The following is a 27,720-nucleotide window of genomic DNA, read 5'->3' on the forward strand; positions in this document are numbered from 1 at the left end:
CAAAGGCTGAGGACAGACACTAATATACCATCCTTTCGTTACGGAGATTGGTAAAAAGCGGGTAGCTTTATATGCGGACGACATACTGATATGCACGTCGGACCCAGTTATGGCATTCCCAGCAATAATAACATGTGCAACAGAATTTGGACAAATATCGGGATATGACATAAACTCTAGCAAGACGGAGGTAATGGTTTGGAACCTCCCAAATATCATGTTGGAGGTAAAAATCTCGACAACTATGAGATATTTAGGAGTCAGAATAACACAAGACCTGGACAAAATAGCATCAAATAGCTTGGAAAGAATACACCTGGAAAGTAAGAAACAGCTAAAATCCTGGTCCCATCTTCCACTTTCTGTATCTGGAAGAGTGAATCTGGTCAAAATGTGCATCCTTCCCAAGTTTATTTTCATTTTCAATACAATTCCACTGGCATTTGAGGTGAAACAACTGGAAAAGTCACAAAGAGAAATCAATTCTTTCATTTGGAATTACAAAACAACACGAATTTCATGGAAGAAATTAAGAAGGAGAAGGGAGAAGGGGGGGCTTGCACTCCCAGATCTGGTCTACTATTCATGGGCTTTTCAAATGTCACATACGAGAATGTTATTGAAATCACCATCCAACCTAAGCTCTAACAGTTTGTATAAAGCAATAATATTGGCGGCAAACTTAACACCTGAGGGATTCATGTTTAAATTTGGCAATTACAAATTTTTCAAAAAAATTAAGTTAAAGATGGCACAATCATGGGCTAAAAACTGGTATCATATAAGAAAAAAAATGGGCTTGTCATATTATTCCAGCTATTCTCCAATTTGGGACTCACCGGGCTTACCAGAATTTTTGAAGGACAGGTTATCAATAATTATAAAACAAGCAGGGATCGCAAGATGGGGCCAACTGATTATAGACGGAGAATTGATATCCTGGAATCTACTACAAGAACTGGCAGGATTAGAAATTTCTAGATATAAATATATTCAACTAGATAGTTGGCTCAGATCTCAGAATAATACAGACCCTAATATCGGGAAAACTAATACATTTGAACAAATGCTGATAGAGCGACCCAGTGGAGGTAAAGAAGTTGCTACTTGGTACTGGCAGATGTTGCAAGAAAATGATGGGGAATTCAAATTACCATACGAATTATGGGGGGAAGTGATTGACACTCAATGCGATGAGAAATGGCAACAGTCTTGTGTCTTACTATACAAAATGGTAAAACCTGCATGGCTAAGACGCAACCACCTGTTCACAATTCACCGAGCTTATATTACACCACTAAGATTGTCTAAATTTCTTCCAAACAAAAAATGTAGTAAGTGTAATATGGCTGAAGTTAACGATATACATATGTTTTTAGAGTGCCCAGATCTATCGGATTTCTGGGAACAGGTGAGGAATACGCTCAATTCAATTCTACAAACTTCCGTGTCAATTACTCTTTCACTTGTCATTTTTGGTATAGCAGATAATATCAGAGGAATGGAGAGGTCTTTCCTTTTTTATGCGATCTTATTGGCAAGAAGACAGATTTGTATTCAATGGATAGAAACCCCCCCCCCTACATTCCTGGTGGTTGTCATCTCTATACGAAACTTCTAAAATGGACCTACAAAGAAATGCCAGTGAACGTAATTTGGCCTTTTGGGATCTTCTGGTTAGTTGGAAGTGAACCCTGTTTTTTTTTTTTTTTTTTTGGTTTTTTTCCCTGGGTCCAATGATTATGCCATTAATGCTCTTGGACCAAGGGTCAGCCTCGAATCGATCGGGTCCTACAGGTTGAAAAACCTAGATAGTGCCAAATTAACTCCTTCTCAGCTCTGGGTTACACATAATACCATTGGGTATTCCAAAATCATGTTGTTGAGATTAACAAGGAGGTTGGTTTGAACCCTTTTCGGGAAAAAGGGAAGGCAAATGAGGAAAAAAAAAAAAAAAAGAGAGAAGGGGGCAAGTACAATGGAGGGTGACAAATCCCCAGCGATCTTTGCGGCCATAAAAGAAGATATTCAAGACCTTAGGTCCCAACTGGCCTCGGATTTAAAAGAGGTACGTCGCAATGTGGATGAAATTGGGGAGCAGGTGGCGACCCTCGAGGAGGACGACGTTAACAGAGATGAAGAACTCCACCACTTACAGCAAGACATGCTGCGCCTAAGAGAGAGCAGAACATCGATCTCCAGGCCCATGCAGAGGACCGGGAGAACCGCTCCAGGCGGAATAATGTGAGGATCAGGGCCGTTCCATGGAAGGAGGAAGGAGACGATCTCAGGGCATATGTCAGTGCACTATTCCAGCAAATCCTAGGGGATGAGGAGATCTCGGACATTCAAATGGACCGGGTCCATCGTGTGGGCCTCCCTCGAGGTAATAAAGCACCTCCTCCTGATATACTAGTGTGCCTACACGACTTTCAATTAAAAGAGGGCATTATTCGGAAAGCACGTGAGGCCCAACCCATACACTTCCGCAGACACCAACCAGCTATATTCCAGGACTTGGCGGCCTCCACTATTATTAAGAGATGGGCGTTCAAACCTGTGACCACGCACCAGCGCAAGAACAATGTTCCTTACTCATGTGGCCACCCATTCCGCCTGGTACTCTAGCATCAAGGCAAGTTGCTGCAGATCACATTGCTGGAGAAAGCCCTGGAGATCCTTGGTCTCGAACATACCACTTCCACGGAGGGCGCTGAACGACCCAATTCTCAGCGTACACGTCGCACCTCAGGCTGGCAGCGGGTGGGCAGGCTGTCACCAATTAAGAAACCTGACTAGGCCACGAGAGACAGAGAGAAAGAGGCAGTACTTTCCTCCCTATTGCCCTGCTACCCCGTGAAGATAACAGCTGATGGCCCTGGGGTAGGCTCACAGAGGGGCGTCGGCAGGACGGAAGGCAGTGTCCTGTTCATCGTACTGACGGTTCTTCAACTTCGATGTGGACACTTGTCGCACTTTCTCCGGGCTGGACGTTAGTCGCAGCCACGATCCCCTGGACTTTATCTACTGTGACGAACTTTGGTCTTGAGTTTCTTGTTGACATTTATTCCTTTAGGTGCTGTATTGTTTTCATTTTTTGGGGGTTGGGGTTTGTTTGGGCTGCAGTTGAGGATCGCCGCACAGGTTCTCGCGCCAGGTCGACCTGTCAAGGGGCGAGTCAGGGTCTATGTTAGGATTTACATGATAGTCCGATGCCGACGACCGCCATGCATGGCATATTTTTGTTGATACATGGGCAGGGATCTTAAGGTGCTAAGCCTGAATGTTTGTGGGCTAAATAATCCTGTAAAACGCGCTGCAGTGCTTTCCCTCCTTGAAAACGCAGATAGTGACATTTGCCTACTCCAGGAGACACGACTGCTCTCCAAAGATGTCATTCGCATGTGTGATAGTCGGTTCCCTCAACAAGTGTGGTCAGCAGGGCCGTCCAAGAAAAATGGGGGGGCTATCTTATTTGGAGCCCATTGCCCATGCAAAATAATGTACTGTGGCAGAAATAAAGGGACGGTTGTTGGTCATAAGGGTGCAATGGGGGGAGACGCACCTTACTATTGGGTCGCTATACGCCCCAAATGAGAAACAGGAACCCTTCCTTCTCTCAGCCTTGACGGAGGTTCTCACTTCCCTGGATGCTGCGATTCTGGTGGGAGGAGATCTGAATCTTGTGATGGACAGGTCAGGGCAGCGGACGCACCAAGCTGGGGCTCTTTCACCGATGGGAAGGGAATGGCTGGAAGATAGTGGACTGCATGATGTGTTGCGGTTTCAGCACCCCTCTGACCGAGACTATACATATTACTCCGCCGCGCATAAAACATATGCACGCCTTGACCATTTTTTGGCCTCTACCTCGCTCATGACTAATCTGCACTCCTCTGCAATTACTCCCCGCTCTCTTTCTGATCACGCCCTCATTTCTGTCCTTCTGTCTGCGCAGCATACACAAGCATTCCCTCCTGGATGGCGGCTTAGAGAGAATCTGTTGCACTCTGAGAATGTGGTTAGGCGCATGTGAGACACTGTAGTACACTACTTCCAGGTTAATGATGTAGGGTCCACTCCACTGTCAACGGTATGGGAGGCCCTGAAGCTGGTGGCGTGAGGGGAGCGCATCGCCATTGCAGAAACTTACAACACCATACGCAGAGAAAAACGCGCTGAGTTAGAGAGGGAGGTAGGTGACCTACATGCGATCCATAAGCACACGGGGGCGCCACAAGTGGCGAGAGCTAGAGCAGGCACGTGCTGAAGCACTTAGACCTGGACAGAGCGGAACATGCCCTCCTAAGGCTGCAACACAAATTTTATCTTAGCAGTGATAAGTGCATCCGGATTCCCAGCGTCCTTTTATAAAACTTTTTGTGTGGAGCTCGCTCCCTTTTTAACCCGATTGTTTAATTCTTTTCTTGAAACAGGAGTGGTGACACCCTCTATGTCTGAAGCGGCGATCTCTGTTATTTTAAAACCTGGTAAGGGCGCACGGGCATGCGGGTACTACAGACCTATTTTGCTTCTTAACATTGATGCGAAGCTCTTTGCAGGAATTTTAGCGCACCTTAACCCCGTTAGGGCCTAAAACATATTTGAAACACATGCGGGAATTTGTCTACCTTAACCTCAACTTCCCCAACTAGTAAAATTCCTATTCATTGAAGTAGACATGCCCAATAATAAAACCGGAAATTAGGGACTGCCCAGCCCCCTCGATTTTGAAAGGGTCATATATTTCATAGCTCAACTGGATTTACCTTGGGCCTACAAAAAGCTACCACATATAGATTGTAATTTCTGGATTTGTTTCCCTGTAAGTTCTAGTGGAACCGCCCTAAAGAAGTACAGGACCCTTGGTAAAATATTCATCTTTAGGACGTTACACCTTTCCAACATTGGCAAGTGTAAGCCCTCCATTCTGTCTAACTCCTTTTTGATCTTCCGCAACATGGGATCCCAGTTGGACAATACCATCATGTCTAGACATGCATTAAGGCGCACCCCTAAGTATGTTCCCTCCTTGTTACTCTTGAATCGTTAAATAATGCCTGATCTGTGCATATAACCTATGTCTTAGCCAAGTTTAACTTGTAGCCAGATCTTTTCCCAAATATAGTTACTAGTTGTTTAATCTCTGCCAAGGTCCTGGCTGGACCTGGTGAGACTATCGCTATATCAGCTGCATATGTTAATATATTAACCCGTTCCTGTCCAAGCCTCACTGACTGTATGTTTAAACTGTTTTCCTACAAGTTCAGGAACGGATTAATATAAAGGGCAAATAGCAGAGGGGAGCAGGGACAACCCTTTCGGGTATCCCTTGGTACCCGAAAGGGTTAGATTCAAGCCCCAATGCACAAATCCGCACCACTGGTGATCTATACGTAGTTCTAACTGCCTGAATGAAACCAGGTCCAAAGCCTTGCCACCGCATTGTTGCCACAGGAATTCCCAGGAGACATGGTCAAACGCTTTCTCTGCGTCAAGTAACACCGCTCCGCATGGTGCTTTTTGCACATTAGCAGAGTCTAACAGGGCAATTACTCTGCCTACATGGTTGACCGTGCCTCTTCCAGGAAAAAATCCATGCTGGTGGGCCAAGACTAAAGGCGTTATTACTCAAGAGACTCGTGTGGCCAGTATTTTTGCATAGATTTTCCCCTTGTAATTTAAAAGTGAGATGGGTCTTTACGACCCTGGTGAAGTGGGCGGTTTATCTTTTTTTAGAAAAATAATAATACCAGCTACATCCCACGACATCGGGCCTCCCCTTCTGTGCTTTCTGAAATATGGTGAGCATATCTGATTGTATCTCAGCTAAAAAGGTTTTGTCGAATTCTAGCGGAAGCATGTCGGGCCAGCAGCTTTCCCTGTTGCTAACAAGCCCACAGCTTCCAAAAGCTCTAAGATAGTGATTGGTTCCTCTAAAAATGTCTGATTGTCTTCGCTTTACATCTTCCTATATGGACCTTACAGAGGCATTCCATTCTCTCCTGGGTATTAATATTCTCTGAATATAACCCCTCAGAAAAAGCCCTAAAAACCTCCATGACCTCCTCTAGTGTTTCTACTATTTTACCTGTTGAATCTTCAATTGCAGTGATAGTATCCTTAACCTCCTTACACCTAATTTTCTTAGCCAAGCATCTACCGGTTGCCTCCCTAAACTCATAACACTTTCTTCTTTAAAGATGATGTTTCTTTGCTATATCTTTGGCCCACTCCTCATTTATCCTAGCTTTACAGCGAGCAACCTCCGTCTGCGAGGTATCTAGTTTCCTCTGGACTGCCTGTATCAGGGCATACTCGGCTTGTTGCAGGTTGTCATATAGGCCCAGTAGGAGCTGCATCTGTTGCTTTTGGACAGATAGACTGAAGCTCTGGATCGCTCCCCTAAGCCCTGCTTTTAGTGCATCTCACACCATACCACATTTGGTGGAGTTGCAATTTATAGCCAAAAAACTGATTTAACCACTGGCGTATGTGACAAATAAATTTGTCATTTAATAGTAGCTTCCTATCAAAAGGAAACGACCTTCGAGAGCGTACCAAACCATGCATTGTGAGTTTTAATAAAACTGGATTATGATCCGAGGCGACTCGAGGGAAGATCTGTATGTGTGTTACTGCTAGTTATGTTTTAGTGACAAAAAAATAATCTAAACTTGCTAACTTTTAGTGTGGGCAAGAATAATATGTATACCCTGGATCTGGATGTCTTAACCTTGGCCATGCATCAGCTAAACCATGTTTGTAAATGAGCTCTTGTTAAGCCTTATAGACCTTGTGTTTCCGGCTGTGGTATTTGTCTCCACCCAGCCCCTGGGTAACTTCTTCCAATTGGATATTAAAATCCCCACACTATAACAAAGAAGAAGTCCAGGAGGCCAGTTCTGTATTCAAATATTCAATAGTCTGAGCTTCATCATTGTTAGACCCATACACGGAGCATATTGTGAATCTCTTGTTAGCAACTGCACACTTGATCATCACCCACCGGCCATACTTATCAGCAGGACTTTTAATTACCGTTAATATCTTATTTTTAGCTAGAATGGCCACGCCTCTGGTAGTAGTACCTTGCGAGGTACAGACCAAAAGTTCATACCCTAACTCCTTTAATACACTATGTTTATTCCATGAAAAATGTGTCTCTTGAAGATATACCACGTCCGGGGACATATTTCTAATTTCCTGTGCCACTCTTTGCCGCTTAGCCCTTTCTTTAAGCCCCCGCACATTAAACGTGCATAAAGATAAAGCAGTCATCCTTAGCCTGGCTCAAAACTGCAATGAACGCTCCCTCTCTCCCACATAATCCCATCCTTTCCTCTTGTTAGCTTAACAACAATTATTGGCAATTTTCACCCTCCCCTGTGGCAGCCTCCCTCCTCCCAGAAGCCCCCCCACACCTCCCTCCCCCCCCCCGAGTGCCTTTACCCTGAAAAGGATGAATTAACTGCCTGAGCTGCCACCTTTTTTCCACAGTGGCATGACAGTAATCAGGGCGAACAAAAAACTCAAATCCTGCCCCCTTTCTCTGTCTATCTGGCCTGGTCAAGTCGTACAGGGCTTGTCTAGATAGAAAATTAGAAAGACAGATCAATATAGCTCTAGGTCTATGGTTTGGTCCCGAGTTATTACTTTGCCGAAAGGGGAACTGGTGGGCGCGTTGTATCTCTTCATCCTATGAGCAGTGTGAAAGTTCCAGAAGGGCTTCCATAAAAAGTTCCACTACAAACTTCTGGGGGTCCGAGCCTTCAACACTTTCAGGCACACCAAGGATTCTTAAATTGTTGCGGCGGAGGCGATTTTCCATATCCTCGAGCTTCCAAGCAATGTCACTCTTCTGCGTCATCAGTGCGTCCGTGGCTTCTTTCTGTACAGTCATCTCGTCTTCGAGTGTGGAGATCCTGTTCTCTGCTTCAGAAATTCTTTCTGCGAACTCCGAACATGACTTGGTTACTCTCCGGAGTGAATTTTGTACGTTTTGACAGGCACCTTGGGTTTTTCGGCTTTCTGCCCGACTCTCATCTCTATGCGACATCATTGTCGAGTATATAACCCCCAGAGCGATATCGCCTGAACATTCTGACGGGTTGCACTGCTCTTTACTCTGTGCCCCACCGACTGCTGTACCTGCACTCGGATTATTGATGTTCAACTACTCTTGCCCCGTAGATATATCAGGATCCACAGGTGCTCCGGGTATAAACGGGTTGGACTGTAATTTGTTTCCATACTGTCCCGGGGCCAGATACCCTGGTATGCTTTCCTGGGGTCTCCTCTTCCTGATGTATACTGCTGGTTTCACTCCACCACCCGTTTGGAGAACTGGAGGGGCCATCAGATATCTGCAGCGACTCATCCCCTGATGAGTTCGAATGATCAGAGAGAGAAAAAAAATGATCTCCTATATCCTTCTCCGGCGGCTCTATAACATCATTTCCATCTGTTATGTGCTCCTTGCCACCATGCGCTATTAAAGCCTCTGAATCTTGCTTATTAAAGTCAAGGTCTAAGGACGCCGCCCCTGGGGTAGTCATTGTATCATGTGTCAGAGTCTGTAATTCTAGACCCTTCAGCCTAACAGTCCCTGGAGTAATCAACGGGGTGTTGCCCACAGAATTATCCTGCCCCCCTGAATTCATTGCAGTCATCACACTCTGTCCCAGGACACCTGCATTCTCTCGGCTCACCTTATTGTGACCTGCAGAAAGTGCTGCCTTCTCCATATAATCCCCATCTTGGCCCAGGTTCTTGCCCTTTCTGGCCGTCAAAAGAATTGCTGAGATAGCTCTTTTCCCTGGGCCCATGGAGCTTGCAGGGCTGCCATTATCCATAACCGCACCACCTCGTTGTTTTCCCTGAGTGGTTTCCAGGGGTTTGTTCACAGCGGTAGTGTCCACTGTACCGCGCTTCTTTCCACCTCTAACATTCTTTGGCGGCATCCTTCCCAGAGCCGCTTCACGCCAGTCCCGAGCTAAACACCGAAAAGCACCTCGAGGCTGACGCCAGAACAAACAGGAGCACAGGTCCGAGGATCGGGAGCCACACGTCACTGAGCAGTGTATCGTAAGTATATCCCAGAGCATTTCACATTATATGTTTTTTTTCCGCATTAAGACAGTACAGTGCTCTTCTTACGGGGTGAGGAGAGATAGGTTACGAGTGCTCACTCGGCTGGCAGCCGCCGCCATTTTGCCTCTACACTATGTGCTTCAGGTGAGATTTTCAGTCTTCACAATCTCATTTCTCAAACCTAAAAAGATCACCCTATTCACACCAGAAGCACTCATGATTGTAGTTCTAAGTTTGAGAAGCAGAGTGTCCACCTTCATCAGCTACACCACTGTTTCCCTCGCAGCCACTTTCCAATGTGAGATAGCTTTCACCCTTATTAATGTGCGACAAATGCTATACAGCTGTTTCTTTGCTTATTGATTACTTAGCTCTAAAGCCCTCCTCATCCCAGGAGGAAGTCATTGCACGCTTTTAGGCACCTACTTCCATGTTTTATTCAAAATACTTATTGGCCCAAAGTGAGCTATGTGTTCTAGTGGACCCACCTTTTGAGATACTGCAGGCCTCCGAGCCTGTAAGGTAGGAACAGCACCATGATTAAAGAGTACACTCCACTGCCGCTTGCTTGCCAAGTATAGGGTACTGGCCCGGCTTTAGCACTGGTGGCGCCCGGTGCGAAAATCTATTTTGGCACCACCCCATGGCCTCCTCTCCTGATTTCCTCACTACCACCTGGCAAAAGTGCCCCATATCTCCCCATAGCCCCTCTCTCACATACATTTAATTTGTTTTACAACACTTATAAAGGCTGGCTTTACTAATCCACTCAACTATCCTCATAAAATGCACATCTGTTCTTTACAGCAGGCATATTGACCCTATGTGCTAATTCATGCTTCCAGACTCCACACTAACATGCCTTATGGTCATTCTAGACACTGCAGCCTTCCTCTTAGGAGTAGGGGCGTGCTCATCCCATATGTTGTGAAGGCCCTCTGGCATGTAGGCATCCCCTGATGATCCCTGTCCATATTAAAGTTCCTCTGAGGTGTTAAAAGTGCTGCTTCTCTATTCCTAGTCCACATCCCCACCCCTCAGAACCCTGTGTTGCTGCCATGCATAGGACCAAACCACTGATAATCTATGATTCCCCATCGCTTGTTCAGACTTCAGCTGTGGCCTTTTCTACTTTGTCCCCTGTGATCTTCATCACAGCTCTATATTTCACCCTCTGTTGAACATGAATTCTTCTGTTTCTCTCATCAGAGTTTGGCGCTCCTTTGATTGAATCGACTCCCCACTCTGATTAACTCTGCAACAATCCCCTCCAGAAGTTATTGGTCTGGATTTCTAGGTTTGTGCTGTTGTCCCCCTCCCTCCCACTTTGTGCCCTGATGAAAGTGTGGCCCAAGTCCAGGCCGAACACCGAAACGCGCATTGGCGCTTGAAGATCGTCCCACCATTTCTCCATCTAGTCTCTATTCCTTTTGAGACCCTACGGGACCGGATTCATCTACAACAACTGGCAATTTGGCTGTGGTGTGAGAAGGATGATTGATGAGTGTGTGAGTATGTGTGGCTTGATATGATTGACTGAAGGGATATGTGGCACTTGGGTTGAATGAGCTGATTATTTAATATGTAAATGTAAATGTAAAAACTCTCCAAAGTGGTGTCCGAATTGATACTTGTGAAAAACTAAATAAACATAAAACTCCTTTTCTAATCATGTTTCCCTTGATGTTATGAATATGGCTGGCCTAGTGGCCTTGTGACTAACTGTACAAATATGGGACTCTATTAGAGCCTATAGATTTATCATATTTAGGCAGAATTTCCCTTCATTTCACTGCTACCCACCAGCTAGCCAAGATAATGCCTATGTGGTGTGCTTGGTCCTCTCTTGTGGACAGGCTACTCTCCTCTCCTTTTTCACCTGAGCACCAGCATCTCTATTCTCATTTGGTTGACCCTTGACTCTGATATCTGCACCGTTCATCCACTGGCCTTTTCCTGGTCGCAGGGTTTTCACTTCAGCAGATGACAGCAGAGGCCATGGTAAATAACCAAGGCGTTCAAATATTTAATTCTTCCACCAGCCCATGCCCCAATGTGTAAAACGTTTCAGTACATCATAGCCTCATTTTGAGCAGTCAATAATCCATGATTTGGCTACTAAAAGGTTACCGGCATGCAAGTTGTACATTTAACCATAAACCTTTTTATTTTCTCCTTGCACACATTTTGGAAGGTAAAACCTGCCGGAAGGCGCAGATAAGAATAAGGCACTGATTGTATGAAAAACATAGGGCAATGGGTGCTCAAACAATAAATCTTGTGGTCAATCTTCATGTGAGGGTGAAAAATTGTAATCCTTTCGAATGTTGCCCAAAGGAAGTATTGACCCTTGCATTATCAGTTTTTTTTCTGAGGGAAAATTCAGATCTAGTCTCTCTGCAAACGTATATTGAGGGCCCTACAATCAACACAAAGGGGCTCTGTCATTATTTGGCAAGTGATTCACCAGCCTGCCGAGTGTTCATAAGTTATGCCTCCGTCCTCCAGTACAGGGTTTTCTACGATGTCCACAGCTCCCATCCCCATCTACATGGATCACTCTATTGAAACTGCATCCTCCAGTGAGGCGACTTCACTTTCATCCCAGTTGAATGCTAAGCAAGCCACTGTGTTTTTCGATCCACTCAGCATTCTCGTTTTCCAAAACAAACCCAAAAGTGGGGATTTATTACTGAAAAGCAAAAACAATATTCAGGATTTTAGGGATTGTTTTTTCCTTTGATAGGGACATTTTTACATTTTCTTTCCATGGACTTCCATGCTTTGAATGTCAGTCCTGAGATGGAAAAATATGTGGTGGTAGCCCCAGCCTGAACTGGGTAGGGTTACTGTTATTTTGAAAAGGTGTTCCTGTGATGCTGGGGCAGGAGGACCATGAGTTCTGCCCTTCCAGTTTATGGAATAGCTTCCACTCTGCCAAACTAAATGATGACCCACTATAGTTGATAATGAAAATAACAGTTAACACATTCTATATAGAATAGTATACAGAATAGTATATGAATATAGGTGTCAATTTTGGAACCCATTATTTTAAGTAAACACATTCTATATAGCAATGAGTAAACACATTCTATATAGAATAGTATACAGAATAGTTTATGAATATAAGTGTCAACTTTGGAACCCATTATTTTGTGTTTTTACCCTAATATTGGTGCGGAAGCTACCTTTCTGCTTCACTAATAGGGTGCAGAATTTGAAGCCTTGTAATGTTTTAAATCAAATAAAAAATCAGCAAACAAAAAAACACATTGGAAAATCACGTTTGTGTTTCACTCAATTTGAGACTTCCCTGCAAGTCAACATGTGATGCTGAGGTAAATCAAAGAAGTTAGGCCCTCACCACAAGTCTGCCGGATTGGCATTGGCATTTCCTTCGCCATCTTAGCTAATTATGAGTGACCCAGTGTTGGCATCAGATAAGTGAACTTGTATGAATCCTGCATCTAATTAAAGGCACAAATGCCTCATATGTACATATAGGTTGTCCTCCTTCTTTATTGCAACTTTAATTTTTAAAGTGTCCTAATAAATGCAATATAATGAGTAATTTCATCCTTTATGTGTTCTAGATAATACCAGAAAAGAAACTAGTAGTCAAGAAAGACATCTCTGAAACAATAAAAGCAGTCAGTAAGAATCCCAGAAAGAAACAAGAAGTGGCTGTTTCCGAGTCAGTTGAGGTTTGTAAAAACTATGAAAAAATCAACATTTATTTTATTTTTGGAAAGCAATCTCACAGAAATGCAGAAAAGTAAAAAATGTTTCCATAACCTTTTGGTTGTCATTGTTTTTTCGTCTTGCATTGGTTTGTTATAGAGCTTATTCCTGGGTGATACTTGAGACAGTTAAAAAAAATGTTATTCTAAAGCGCTATATCTCTTAGATCCAGTGCCTAGGTAGGAGCCCTGATTCTTGCTGACTTTGGGTTACGTTCCTGATGATCCATGGTTATTGTACCTATTGGAATTGTGATATCTGCATTCAAGCAACTTTTAGATTCATTAGGCTGGTTACCTTATCCATACTTAATCTAAAGCTTTTCAGGTTTTTGAATATATGACGTGCTAAGCAAGCTATCATTCCTGAAATCATTATTGCCCTTTCACCTCTAAAAACCGCAGTTGCCTGGCATCAAACTTAATACCAGTACAGGTTCCTTATTTGTTTACATTTCTAGATCAATTCCAGAGGGATCCCTCTTTCAGAACAGCAGTTGGACACAAGCATTTCAGGACCAGAGTGGAAAACAATTCTTCCCTATTTGCTAGAATTGATTTGCTGAGCAGAATAATTCAGTTATCAAATATACTGGTCTTCCTTTAAAAATGTATGGCTTACAATGGTACATGTTGGAATTTCAAAAGTGTAATGGGAACATTATTTCTCGTGATGCTATCCTGCTGAAATAACACCTGGATGTTTGCTTAAAGGATTAATGTGGTTGCAGGCTTAAAAGAGAAATCGATTTGACAGCCCTTCTATTCAATGAACTTTCTAAATCGTAAACTGAAAGCAAAACACTTTCTGCCTGATTAATAAATAGCTTGTTGCATATCATAACATCCGATAGGTGGGTCCTGCAGATAGTTCAATAGGGCTACACTCTGCTATTCCTTTCCGGCCTGCCACCTCGTCCGCCAGCATCAGAGCAGCTTTTGAAGAAGCACTTGTCCATTTTGGCACAGGACATATAGGCTCTTTTGGCAAAAGGAAGGAGGTAAAGAGAGAGTCCCAGCCTCTGAAATAGAAATTGGGTGTTACTTCCACCATTTCCTTGTGCCAAAAAAGGGCATAGGCCTTTGTCCTATTTTAGATCTCACTTCTCGGTTTCTTGAAGCAGAAGGACAATTCACCATACTCACACTGGCCCAAGTTCTAGCTGCCCTGGATCCAGTAGACTGTATGGTCTCCTATTTCAGGACTCCTATTTCAGTGTTCCTGATTTTCAGCCTGAAAGGCGCTACTTGAGGTTCAAGGTGGGGCAAGAGCATTGTTAGTTTGCTGTGCTCCCTTCGACCGCATCAGTGTCCCTAGGGTGTTTTTGAAAGTGATGGCAGTGGTTCTATTATATTCACTGAGAGGTATAAAGCACATGGCTACCCAGCGGGCCTCCCAGCACTGGTACCAAGCTTTGCTCTGCTACCTTGCATGACTTAGAATAAAAGATTTTTAAGTTGTTTGCAGTGTATATATGGAGACCAGGAATACTAGTCTTCCACTATGTCAACGACTAGCTATTAAAGGCAAGCTCGAAATTGTCAGTTGTGGACCACAACCCGATGGCAGAGACCCTTCTGACACCTTTGGGATGTCAAAGTCAGACCTTACTCCTTCACAGAGGCTCCCTTTCAATTGAGCCACCCTTGTCACAGTGCCTTATCGGGCCTTGCGTCCAGATCTGTGAGTCCAGGACACTGGGGCTATGATTCTGATGTTTTAGTTTCTCTCTCTGTGAGGGTAGCTCTGAGGTTTTTTATCCTATTGGCTTCATTCATCTTGCTTGTTAATCCTGCCAAATGCCATATGCGGGCTCTCTAGGGGCATCTCGTCTCATCGTGTACAGCATCAAGCAAACCTGTCAGATGCTATCCAGATTTTGGAAGAGGCTGGAAAGAATCTGCTAAAAGATACTGCTGAACCACAGTTAGACCATTGGAAGATGCCTCTCCCTACCCCACCCAGAGCAAATGATATTGGCAGATACATCACTGATGGCTTAGGAAGATCATCTGGGAAATGTGGCAATAACAGGACTCTGGTCTCCCGTGAACACCAGGCTGTTGGAGTTGTGGGCCATTCGACTGGCATTGAAAGCTTCCTTTCGTCTATCGGGTGGAGGCTATTTCGTGTCCTCATGGATAACATCACCACCATTTGGTATTGTAACAATCAGGGTGGTGAGGTGTCCTGTGCCGAGAGGCCATTTGCTTCTGAAACTAGCTGAATTGTCAGGACATTACCCTCGTCATGCAGCACCTGGTGGAATCTTTAAATGCCAGGTTAGACAAACTCAGCCGGCGATGCCTTGTGGATCACAAATGGTAGTGACACACAGAGGTGGCACAGCACGTCTTCCATCAGTGGAGAGAGCCATGGCTTGAACTTTTTGCGACTGCCAAGAACACGCAATGTCAGCACTTCTGTGTTTGAATTCCTAAGACGGCTCTCTCTCTGTAACGTATTCCGCATATAGTTGAGCAAAGGACTCCTATAAGTCTTCTTTCTCTACCTCTCCTGCCCGAGTTCTGAAAAGGATTAGAATATTCGGGCCCAAATCATTATAGTGCCTCAGGATTTGGTCAAGAGAATGTGGTACTCTGAACTTCTGGGAATGAACATCTCAACTCTGATTGAGCTGCCTCTTCGGGAGGATTTTCTGTCACAGCAGCATGGCAGATTCTTTCACCCAGCCCTGCGCAGTTTGCACCTTCATGAGACTGAATGGCCACAGTTGACTGTGTTCGATTTCCCTCCTGGGGTTGCGGTTGTTTTTCTTGCTGCAGAACACCTTTCTACTAAGTACATTTACGCCCAGGTCTGGAATACATTTGTGGTGTGGTTTTAAAACACAGACCCTTTACGATCCATACTGTCAAATGTGTTAGTGTTTGTTTTGTTTTTGGCCCAGCAAGGACTTGCTATGGGCACCGTAAAAGGTTATTTGTCATTCCTTTCAGCCTTTTTGTGTTTGCCTAGCCAGTCGTTCTTGTGTAAATCCCATGTTGTGATGTGGTTTCTGAAATGTTTTGCACGCTTTTACTCCTACACATTCTGTGATGCCACAGTGGGATCTCCTCATAGTCCTGACTTTGCTCATGTGTGCTTCCTTGGAGCCGAGAAGTAGCTGCTCATTGTGTCTTCTGACTTTGAAGATCAAGGCAACCAAAAGTCATGACTCCTATTTCATTTTGGCAATCCATTGCCCTCCCAACTTTATTTACTCCGCCTCACCCTTCGAAGGTGGAGAAACTCCATGGGCTTGGCCCCAAAAGAGCCCTAAGCTTTTACATTGATCATGCCAGAGATCATTGGGTGGGCATTCACCTTTTTTGGGGTTTTCTGGGGCAAAGAATTAGAAAACAAATTCATGTCAATAATGTCATCAGCATGGTTAATAAACCATTTACAATAAAAAGCCCTGTCATGTTATCTGACATATCTGCCTAAACCCTCCCGTACTACTGAAGCTAAGTGGTTATAAATTATAGGTCTCTGGGTTTAGTGGTGGATCCCATACCTTAGCATACATAGATGGATGTTATATATCAGCGAACATAGCACTCTTGTCTCATGACCTTCGCTCTGTGTGTTTGTTTTTTCAGATCCCTTGTCCTCAGTTATATGACAAGATATATGTATTCAAAACAGCAGCTGCATCCCTTTAATATGTCTAAGTGCTAGTAACTGACCGGAGAGAATAACTAGGGGCAATATTTTACCTTTACTAGTCTGTTCAGACTGAATCTCAGGGAAAGAATAAAATACGAAAAGATGTGCTGGTTCTGTGTCAAAATACAATGTGGCACAAAGGCAAAAATGATATTTAGTAACGTGTAAAAATAAGAGCGGCATAAAACATGCACAATTAGGCTAACATAGGGAAGACGACAACGGGTTGTACAAGAAACACAACACCCTCCCTTTGGTCAGGATAATAGCACAGTAAATCACAAAAAATATAAGTGTATTCAAGAGATAAAGAAACTGAAAGCATAATTTATAAAATTATATTGGGAAAGCTAAAAACATAATTGTCAATTTAGAAAAATAATAATGATGATGCTTTGGAGGAATCCATTGACTCGATCCTCGGTCTTGCTGAGATAGTCACAGGGTAACCTGCATCTGTGTTAGTAGAGCCCGTATTCTGTGATCCATTTGCAGATGCACATATTTCCTAAAAAGTGAGTGGCTTAATCTTGGCATTGTGGAGAAGTCGCAAATCTATGGGAAAGTCCTGAAAAGTGTCACTAAGGGACTCATTAGCAGTTCAATGTCCATGGCAGGGGGCGGATGCAAAGCCGGGCAAATATCCAGTGCCCATTCAAGGAGGTTCCAGAGCCAGTGGAACACTGTTTGTATGGTAGTAAACCAGGCAGGCCGGAATGTTAAGGACCAATCAAGATCCAGTTCTTGCAGTACAAATATTCCAAAATACTGAAGCATGTGATAGTGTTGGAACAGTTGTAGTTCCAGGGAACACCCATTACCGAGAAGCTGAAAAAGGATGAGAATGCTGAAAATGAGGAATAACAGCAGCATAATTCCTCCAAACACACTAGAAATAAATTAATGAATAAAAGCTGATATTATTCCAAAGACAGTTTGGAACGAACTGACGAGGCCACAACCAACACCTTGAAAAAAGTGTGTGAGAACAGCTGTGTTAGAGGCATTAAAAATTTGATGCACTAATTCATCGCAATGCAGGGGAAGGTTTGTATTTAGCAATGAGTGTATTTCACTAGAAGTTCTAGCCACCTGCAATTCGAAGGTTTCGCGAGCAGATGTGAGAGTTACTTAATTTTGAAACAATAATGCTTTAAGTCTGTTTAGCTTGTTAAATCTGTCTTCAAAGTTAAAATGGAAGGACACAACAAGCTTTCTATGATCCCATGTGAACAGGACCTTGTTGCAACAAGTAAAGAGCTGGAAAACTGACAAGATGGGGGACTCCAGCTCACATTCTGCAAAGGTCTTGATCACTAAGCATTAAATAACTCCAATTTGAAAGGACCGTAATAAGCGGAAGAATTGCGGGAACCGGTATTCTTTTTAAATAACATGCCAAATTCGGGGCTTAAGCATTACGTGCACTGTGGTTCTTAACATGTCTGCAAACGAGTGAATGTCCGACAGAAGAGTCGCATTCCTCTCCAGTAAAGAAAACGTCCTTATTGGCACGTTCTCAACGGTAGGAGAGGAGAAGTGACCATAACTCATGAATGAAACTGCCTCCGAGGGGTCTATATCGACCAGCAGGAAAATGTTTCATGAAGTGCATTAATAACCACACAGCTGAAGGTGTTTCAGATATAGTGAATAGAAGGTGTTCAAACTTCTCTAAATGTAGCAATGTGTAGGTGGCGTCTTTCATTGCGATTAGTTGTTGGTTGTGTGTTAAATTAAAGGGCAAGAACAAATTACTGCAATCCAAATAGCGCCTTGGTAGGAACCCATTTTTAACGGTTTGAAGCGTCCTTCTAAACTGTGTAATAGATCTAAGCTGACTTTACCCATAATACATTGTTGACATGTCCCTTTGCATAATATCAATAACAGACAATGCAATGTTATTTAAATTATTAATACGAGAAGACAGATTATTAATACTATTATCAACAACAGCAAGCACTTTATCCAAATTATCTTGTCCAATTTGTCTTAAACGTGCAGCAGCTTCAATTTGGGGCAGTTTCCAAATTTCATTATAAGTAGCATAAATAAATCTTTTGTAACGTGGAGATTTGGGACCCAAAAGAAAGTCTGACAAATCCATGTCTTCGGACAGGAGAGAAAGATGTTGTTTTACTACAGATAGTGGGGATTATTCCAACCATTGTTGACATAATTTTCCCACTGAATAGGTGGTAACAATACAAGATGTTGTAAGTAAAAATATTGGAAACCAGGTCTGCTTGATTTGAACCCAGGTGTGGAAACGAGCATGACAACCATTAGTGTCTCCTACCACAATAACCACCCAATAGGACCTGAAAGTGTAGAATTAAATGTACCATTCTGCACCATGCTATTGAGTTGTTCTTCGGTATAATGTGTAAAACTTTGCCAATTATCAAAATGGGCAATGGAGAGTATTGTTGGGGCATTAATTTCTTTAATTTTTGCCAATATCAGACATGTAGTCTACTGGACGGTGTCATTCAGGTAGATCATTTGTGTATTTCAAGTAATCATAGCCTTTAAGGGCTAATTGGTTAACAAACAAAAATGTATATATTATTTGGATCTGTGCAAGCATTTATTTTTTGGATGGGGTAGGGACTAATTTGAAATAATATGACGGGGTCTAAAGTGTCATAGCTTGTGAAATACTTGAATTTGTCTATGCGTTTTAGACCTCCCTTGTGGGGGAGTCAGACAATTTTCCCATTGTGTATCATTAAAATGTGGACGCTGACCTCTGGCTCTGCTTAGAAAATGATGGCCATAATGGTGATAACATAACATATCAGCATAGTTAGCAGAATTGAGGTATTAGTCCTCCGATTTAAAGACTGTATAATATTCCAGCTCTGAAAGCAGAGAATTTACGGTTTCAACATCCCAATCATCTGAATGGAACCCATGTACTATTTATTACATCACTATAAAAAAGTTGAACCAATGTGGAATCTGCACGATGTCCATATGGCTGAATATATAGAAAGGAACTTTATCCCAAACAATTCCATCAGTCACTGGAGCGGCTGAAATGTTGACAAGGGACAAGTCTCTTTTCAGTTTATGCGAAGAAGAATGAGTAGCCAACACCCCGTTGACAAGTTCCATAGCAGAACATTCTGGGAGGTAGTGGCCATTGATCCAGCATTTGGAAACACACTCTGTTGGGAATTCTCTGTCTGATGAGGCAGCCAAATCTGCAAATATGCAAGGACTACCGGTCAGCTGTTGACAGCAAAATTAACAGTTTTGCACCATGAGAAAACAAGGGGGGATTCAAAGTTTAACACAAACTGCGTTTCAATCTTTTGATATTCAAGCTTAAAAAACTAACCGAGCTAGGTGATTCCTAAATACTGTGGAGGATGATTCCCCAACACCACAGAAGTCTCCTGTAAAAGGTGCGCAAGTATTGTGGACAAGCACAAGCACTACTCGGGGTTCCCGAAAATAAGTACCTTACCAACCGTTGGAGGAGCCATGTTGCCGGCATTCTGCTCTGGACTAGAACTATGCGTGGAACCATAGAACTTCAGTATGTAGGGGACTGAGTTACCATACCACATAAGTATCTATGAGTCTGAGTCGCACTTGGTATAGTGCCTTACTTGCCCTCCTAACCTTTCCAGAGAGACATGTGACTTTGTACCCCAGAACATAACACTCTCTACCCTCTCAGGGGTTGCAGTAACAAGAGACACCGTAACGCTCTCTCACTCATACTTGTCAACAATATGATAAAGAAGAGGCACGAAGGAAGTTAAAATGTTTATTTAAACTATCATGATCTAAGATGCAATAAATGTGCCACAATTAGAAAACGTATACATGTCAATAATGTCTTCAGCATGGTTAGTAAACCTTATACAATAAAAAGCCCTGTCATGTTATCTGACAGATCTGCCTAAACACTCCCATACCACTGAAGCTAAGAGTTTATAATTTACAGATCTCTGGGTTTAGTGGCGGAGCCCGTACCTTAGCATACATAGGTGGATGTTCTACATCTCAGCTGATTCAACACTCTTGTCTCAGAACCTTCGCTCTGTGTGTCTGTTTTTTCAGAACCATTGTCCTCAGTTATATGTCAAGATATGTGCACTCTGGGACATGCAACTGGGGCATAACCCTTTCAAAAAAGTGGTTTGGAAAAATGTAAAAACTATATCCCTAATAGAGGACAAGGCCGCTTTTGCAAAAAGAAACCATACGTGGATGACATTAAACACGTACAAATCCTTGACACCACAACCTTACTTCAGCCAGGGCTACACAAAAATAACAAAACTGAAGTTTTTGAAATATAGACTAGGGATCCTGCCCAGCAGAGAGCACCAACCACCATGGCTCAGGAGCAACGGCCATGAAGTTTGTCCGCACTGCAAATCAGCAACCGGAGACATATTACATATGACTTGCCTCTGCGAAGAGTTCCGACAAGTCCGTCGATTGCTATTAAGGGTCCAGTTAAAGCAGATAGGGACCAGCACGCGAAGGCAGGCTGTGCTTGCATGCTTAAACCCTGCAAATACAAAATTGAACTGCAGATATGTCAAATTTCTGACCACGATAGAGCAAAGTCTGCAAAATCTACAACTGGCAGCAACTTCTGGCTCTGGGACCTAAAGGACGAACTCTGGGCCACAAAAGACTAGCCTGCCCTGCCTCAGGAAATACTGTCCGACAATCACCCTCGGTTTCTCATTGCATGCCTTTTTTACAAAGACGATTACACAGACCATATTGTCATCATATTTTAAGAAATTGTTTTAAATGTAACGAATGTACTGGTTTTAATTAACTATACATAATAAATGTACTTACTTACTAAGATATGTGTATTCAAAACAGCAGCTTCATTCTTTTATTTTGTCTAGGGGCAAGTGTCTGACCAGAGCAAATAAGAAGGGACAATGTTGTTTGACCTTGCATAGGCTGTTCAGACTAAATCCCAGGAAAAGGATAAAATACAAAAACGTGCTGGTTCTGTGTGAAAATACAATGTGGCACAAAAGCAAGCGTGATATTTAGTGTACATATTAAAAGCGGCCTACAACATGCACAATTAGGCTAACATAGAGAAAACGACAATGGGCTACCCAACAATGATAATCTACTTAACTGCAGATTCCTCACTCTCCTTCCTCCTCCTTGTTCTCTGGCAAGGTCTCTTTTTCCATCCACAGAGGTCCCAAGTAGAATTTCACACTGGTACTATTACTGTTTTTTGGGGCTCAGCATCCAAGGCCATGGACATAGTCAAAGAAAAAACTGATGTCAGTGTGCAGGCGTGGAGCTTATATGTGACTCCGGTCGCCATTTCCTGCTGGAACGAAGTCTGCGATGAGCTGCACGCTGTCATCTACTGGTGGGCCGGGCACTATTGTGTGACACGTTTCTTGAGCCCATCTGATGCTCAGGGATATTCTGAAAGGGAGGAATCTGCTGTTAAAGTATCCTCCAGAAAGAGCATTATTGCCATCTAAATACACAGACAGTCGTTCTTCTCAGACGGGTCTATTTGCTTTAATTTCTCACATACAGTGGAGCTTGCAACACAATTTGTTAGCTCATTCCAAGAGTGTTCACCTAAGATTGTCACAAGCTGAAGGGAATGATCATTCCCTTTCTGGGTAGCATTTCAAAGTGCAATATACGTTTAAAAGTTTCTGCAGACACAAAAGTGTAATCTAGCACTGATTGTCTATGGACGGACGAGTAAGTATTTATTATGTTATGTTAAGTGATTTGTAGATTGCTATGTTGCCCAGACAAGGGTGTCCTGTTGCTGGATTTCCTTGAGATTTTTCAACCAGAGACAAGAGTTTAAAGGGTAGAGAAAAGTCACGTTTTCTGGCTTTTTCACAAACTGTTTAGGATTTATTTGAAGATGAATATGCAGTGGGAGTTTGTTACATTTTTTAATGCAAGTTAGGAAAAAGCATGGCCACTAGATCAATTGCAGTACAACAGTAAGGCATAATCTTGTCCCGAAAGCATTTGTGAACATTACCATTTAACGCTTTCTAAGGCAAAGTGTTCGAATGGGATTGTCTTTGCAACTGAATGCCAGTGTAATGCCTGAAGAAATAAATGGACATTTGGACATGCTCGGGCAGGTTGAGGTTCAGTCTAGCGTGCAGGATGGCCTAACATTAATACCCTTTCAGTGAGCAAAGACCCAAGCTATGGAGGACTATCACTAATTCTTTCCCCAGTTTGTCTCCCTTTTGATTAGGTTGCCTGCATACAGGAAGAAATTATCATGAAAGAGCCAATTCTTGTTACCATTACACCCAAACAGGTTCACATTAAAATCCTCTGCTAGCATTATATAGGCCTCACTATTTGGCTTTCAACTTAATGATAGTTTTAAGTAATGCCCTTGGTATCTCTTTCTCTGATACCCCGAATAGATTAATGGTGATGTTACACAATATATAACAGTTGTTTATGGAAGCAGGAACAGAATAGATCTCCAGTTTAACTGCCAATATATGTAGAATATGTTATGGTGATAATAAACTTATTGGACAAGATAACATAGATAACAAATAGAGATTTTTGCATCCTTCAGAATCATAATATGTTCATAAAATATATTTTCGGAACTAATGAATGGCATCGATAAAGAATAAATGATAAAGGACTTTGTCCTTCTTCAACCTTTCCTCACTATACAGCCGATAAAGCTCTGGGGTAATGTTCATGAAGCACATACAATGCAATTTAAGTGGGAAGAAATGGCACGAACAAGCAAAGGTAAATTCTTTTTCTTTGTGCCTATGAAGGTCAAACTGTATGCTTTGGCCTGCACCTTTACACATGAATGGGCAGTGGTGTAGAATGTGTTGTTGATGTGGTTTGGACAAAATCAAACCTTGGAGAGCAAGCAGAATATTTAATTTGGGAATTTAGCCTCCATAACGAGCACTACATTACTGGTAAGTAACATTTACCAATTTAAAACAACTTAGTCAGCCAGCTGAAGGAATAAATACAAATGAACATTATTTGATTTTTATTGACATAATGCACCCAGTTAATGTTTCCAGCTTATCTGTTTTAACCCAGGATCATTTTGAAGAAAAATCTACAGTTCCAGTCCCAAAAAAAACAAAAGAGCCTGCTTCTCGGATTGGAAAATTACAAGTAATTATTTTATTGGACCTCTTTTCTTCCTTCCCTTGCATCTTTAATCTTATTACATGTTTGTGCTCTTTTTTACCTATTATTTGTGTTTTTTTTAGATTGTATTTAAAACTGTGAAACTTCTATCAAGTTAACGCTTGCCAATTAATCCTAATATTCAGCTATTTGTAATATTTTCCTATATGGTTCTTTTATTTTAAAGACTGTCCTTATCAGTTAGTTGAAAAGCAGCTAATGTGGAAATTTACATGATAAATATTATATATATATAAAATCCCAGACCATTGGTAAAAACTGAAATCCCCCACACAAATCTTTAGCTCAGATACTCGTCTTACATTTAACTCCTTAAACTTTTTTTGTCTGGTATTTTTCTCCAATTATTACTCTGTCTCAGCTTCAACCCAAACCCTACGTTCAGTACGCACATGGTTGTTGTAATGCTTCGAATGCCTAATTTCTTGACCTCATGATCTATAAGAGATAATTATCAAAGGGCGATCATGGATCTAGCATGAATCTGTTTCTTACTGCTTGGAACCAACCTGGCACCTGCTAGGTCTGACACCAGATTTAGGTGGTTGCCTGATGGACTCCTTCCATCCTTGAGATTCATCTGTAAGGACTTCCTACAGTGCGCCAAACATCATTTTAAATTCCTGTATAGCTCACAAAAGTAGGAATGTTCTATTAATGATTACATTAACACTCTTTTTATAGGATGACATTTCCGGTCAGTTCTAGTCTAACAATCTGCTGTTGAGGAGACTGCTCTATCTCTCCTATGTGAGAAAAAGAGACTTCGAATCCCCATAAAACATAAATACCATTTGAAAAGCTTTGGTACATATGCTTCAATTCATGCACCTTCTTTTTTCTCCCAAATCTTGACAGCCAGCGTGGTTCCAGTGTTAAGTTTATGTTTTAATCCAGCCCTCCCAAACACCAACTTGATAGTAATTTACCCTTGTCCTTTCTTGATTCTTACAGTGTACTTATTTCCAGGTCTTTCTCGGTAGGACAGAATCACGATGATGTTTTTTACAGCCATCCAGAGACCTATTGGTCATAAGGATTATAAGGAGACTTGTATCTTTTTTATACTAGGTTGCTGAGCTAGCGGTATGTTGTAAATGGTACAGTTCTGACCAGTAAAAGCTGCAGTTTTTACCTGTTTTCTGAGTGGGCTACTGTAAGCACACAGCAAAGGGAACGCTATTTTTCTCACCTCTACACATTGTAATTCATTATGAAAAAGTAAAACCCCTTCTCCAAAATCATTGAAAGCTAATTAGATTTATTTAAACTCAATACAGTGTTATTCTGTAGATGTCATATGTTTTGAGGAGTCTGTTTTAATCTGTATCTACATGCCTTTCAGAACGTGAATTACTGTGCATACTTCTTGATGTACTCAGTGAAACAGGAGGCTATTACCAATGTGTCAAAAAGCACCTTCTGTAGATCTTTGTGGAGGTCACTGATGCAATGACTCTGCAGCCAACTACGTACTAGAAAATAGTATTGGTGTACGCTAACTAACCATCACACTAGTTGAATTCTTAGATTAATTTTAGTGAGCAGCATAATTGATCTCTTAAAAGACAGAACTTTTCAAGAACTTCACATCCGTCATATTTTAAATGCTTCCATATTAAAGAATAACTACAGATTCTCCACAATCTCATAGATGTACCGCTAGTCAAAGGAATACTGCAGAGGTTTACCAAGGCCATATTGACTTTGTTAAAATTTAACTTGTGTAACCCAACAGTATATGCCATGAAGAAAAGCACAAACACAAGTACATAGAAAAACAGAGCCCCCTCGAGATAAATAGGCAGTAGAACATAAGAGAAGATTCATAGTGATACAAGAGATGAGAACTTTTGAGGCTTTAAGTCTTTACGTAATGGAAGAAAAGTATGAATCAATCTGATCTTTTCAGGGAGGCTTTTCCAAGTCCATGGGTGGAGAAAAAAAGCTTGTTTCCATGTTTACATCCTAATTGTTTTCAGAGTTTCTAAGGTGGGATATTTCCCTTTAGGTAGTCAATGCAATGTTGTGGGGTTAGTTATCTTTCGGTTTTATCAGTTGATACAGGTGAATCGCTATGAAAATTTGATCGTTTTATATCCATCTCCAATTCTAGCGGCTGCTTGAAGAATTGCTTTCACTGAATCTTTGATTATACCCAACATTTCTGTGAAAGAGTTCATATTTGTGTGTAAAAAAGCTTGGGATGCAGAACTTTCAAAGTCTAATGAGCTAAATGTGTGATTCCCTTCAAGAAGCACTGAGGCATGAAGCTAAACACTTGAAAGTTTGTAAGAATGTGATTTCATTTCAGGGGGTCTTACTTACAACTGCAGCTTCTTCTCGTTGTTGTCTAGAGAATGATGAGATCTTTCGGAGGTGAAAGTGTGCCTTATAAAAACATACTAATTTAGCATATTGCATATGTTTGAATTAATTTGGGTTTCTCAATGATTTCAAATTAAAAAACTCACTGCAAGAAAAATATGTATGAATAACATAACTTTTAATTCAAATAAATTGTCATTTCCCCCAATTACTATGTTCCCTTCTTGGTATTATTATTATTAGTATTATAAGACTGGATTTAATTTAATTTAATAGCCAGTGGTCTTTCTTGTTGATGTCTGACAAGTTGCTTTGAAGTGTCAGTTTTCCTTTTTTGCTCTTTGAGTGAGCAAAAGCATATCTCCAAGAAAATATTTGCATTTTCTGTTTTTTTTTCTGGTTTGTACCTTTAATTGTAGTAACATAGCTTCAAAGTTCTCGTTTTTATCTGCACAGCTTGGCTCTTAGTAGCGTTACTAACTGTCAAAAGGCTCATTCTTGAGGCTTTTCACAAAGTGGTGCACTCTAGTTCTCCTTCATAATGTAAAATAGATTTTGTCGCGAGTCATCTGTCAAAAATTGGTTCTGAAGCATGTTCTTGATTTAAAGCACATTTTCTATACTCTTGCTTTTCTATTTATTCGTGCACAGCTGCTTGCAAATACTCACCATGTTCTTCTGTCCTCCTAAGGAAAAGGCTCATATAATCTAAAAAAAATATCATTGTTGTTGCTTTCACAGGCAAATTTGTCATTTAACCCTGCGACCATGCTGCCAGGTGCAGTTTTCAAAGTCCCTGGAACTTCACCCAGTCTCCCTGGTTTAAGCACCTCATCTCATCATAATGAAGCCCCAAGCATTTCTACGTCATATACTAAAAGTAACAATGAAGATGTTTTATCTAGCTTTGACCAACCTGCAAAAATATCCACTTTACACAGTGCTAATAAGGTAATCGGAGAATTCCTGTGTTTGCGTATACCAGAAATGAAACTTTTTAAATAGTTCTTTTAACCCTATTTCTGATTTATACTTCTTTCTGTGAATTTTTTGTCTTGTGCAATAAATTTCAAGGACACCCAGAATTGAAAATGTGCAATAGTAGTCAGGGAAGAGAGACAGGGATACTGTCAACATCACTTTAAGTGATGTCTCCTAATACTGAATGCCCTGCCTTCGCCTTTGACATATTTTCTTTACCCATGTGTCATATATGCCAGTGTATTGGAACCTCTATCGCTAGTTCACTTAAACAATTAAACAGTGTCAGACATTAAGGTGTGCAAAAATGCAGACATGCCATGTAAGGGATGTGCACTCACAGAAATGTTATGTAGTACCTGGAACAGATTTATAACCGAGAGGTACATTGCCCCCATCAGGCCCAAAATACATTTGAGAAAGGAGGGTATAGTCTCCATTGCCTCCCACTATTCTGATTGGAAGGTATGTCCTATTGCAATGCCCCACGCTGTTTTGCCAGTTTGGTTTAGGGGAGAAGGTTACTTTACAGGGTGTCTAACATTCAAAGTCTCCTGACATGTAATTGTAAATTGTATGTATATACCACTTACTACCCCAGACGAGGCGTTGAAGCACTTTGTGGCGAATTGCACGCTACCCTGGAACCTAACGCTAGAGTTAAATCAGTAGTAGAATTAGAAATATATGCTTCCTTTT

At 41.9% G+C, this 27,720-nt stretch overlaps 1 protein-coding gene across 3 annotated transcripts in view; it reads left to right on the top strand.

Annotated features, from left to right (window-relative positions):
* The window catches only part of LOC144754851 (WASH complex subunit 2-like), a 770,229-nt gene that overhangs the window by 546,385 nt on the left and 196,124 nt on the right, over positions 1–27,720 (top strand). For 2 of the 3 annotated variants that reach the window (XM_078643106.1, XM_078643107.1), the window contains exons 25-27: positions 12,690–12,800; positions 23,599–23,676; positions 26,782–26,991. In XM_078643106.1, the coding sequence (XP_078499232.1) occupies positions 12,690–12,800; positions 23,599–23,676; positions 26,782–26,991 (399 nt within the window). The remainder of the gene's footprint in view (positions 1–12,689; positions 12,801–23,598; positions 23,677–26,781; positions 26,992–27,720) is intronic. The other variant, XM_078643108.1, reaches the window with a different exon arrangement.

The sequence above is a fragment of the Lissotriton helveticus genome, chromosome 5_1 (assembly GCF_964261635.1).
Source record: "Lissotriton helveticus chromosome 5_1, aLisHel1.1, whole genome shotgun sequence".
Taxonomy (NCBI): domain Eukaryota; kingdom Metazoa; phylum Chordata; class Amphibia; order Caudata; family Salamandridae; genus Lissotriton; species Lissotriton helveticus.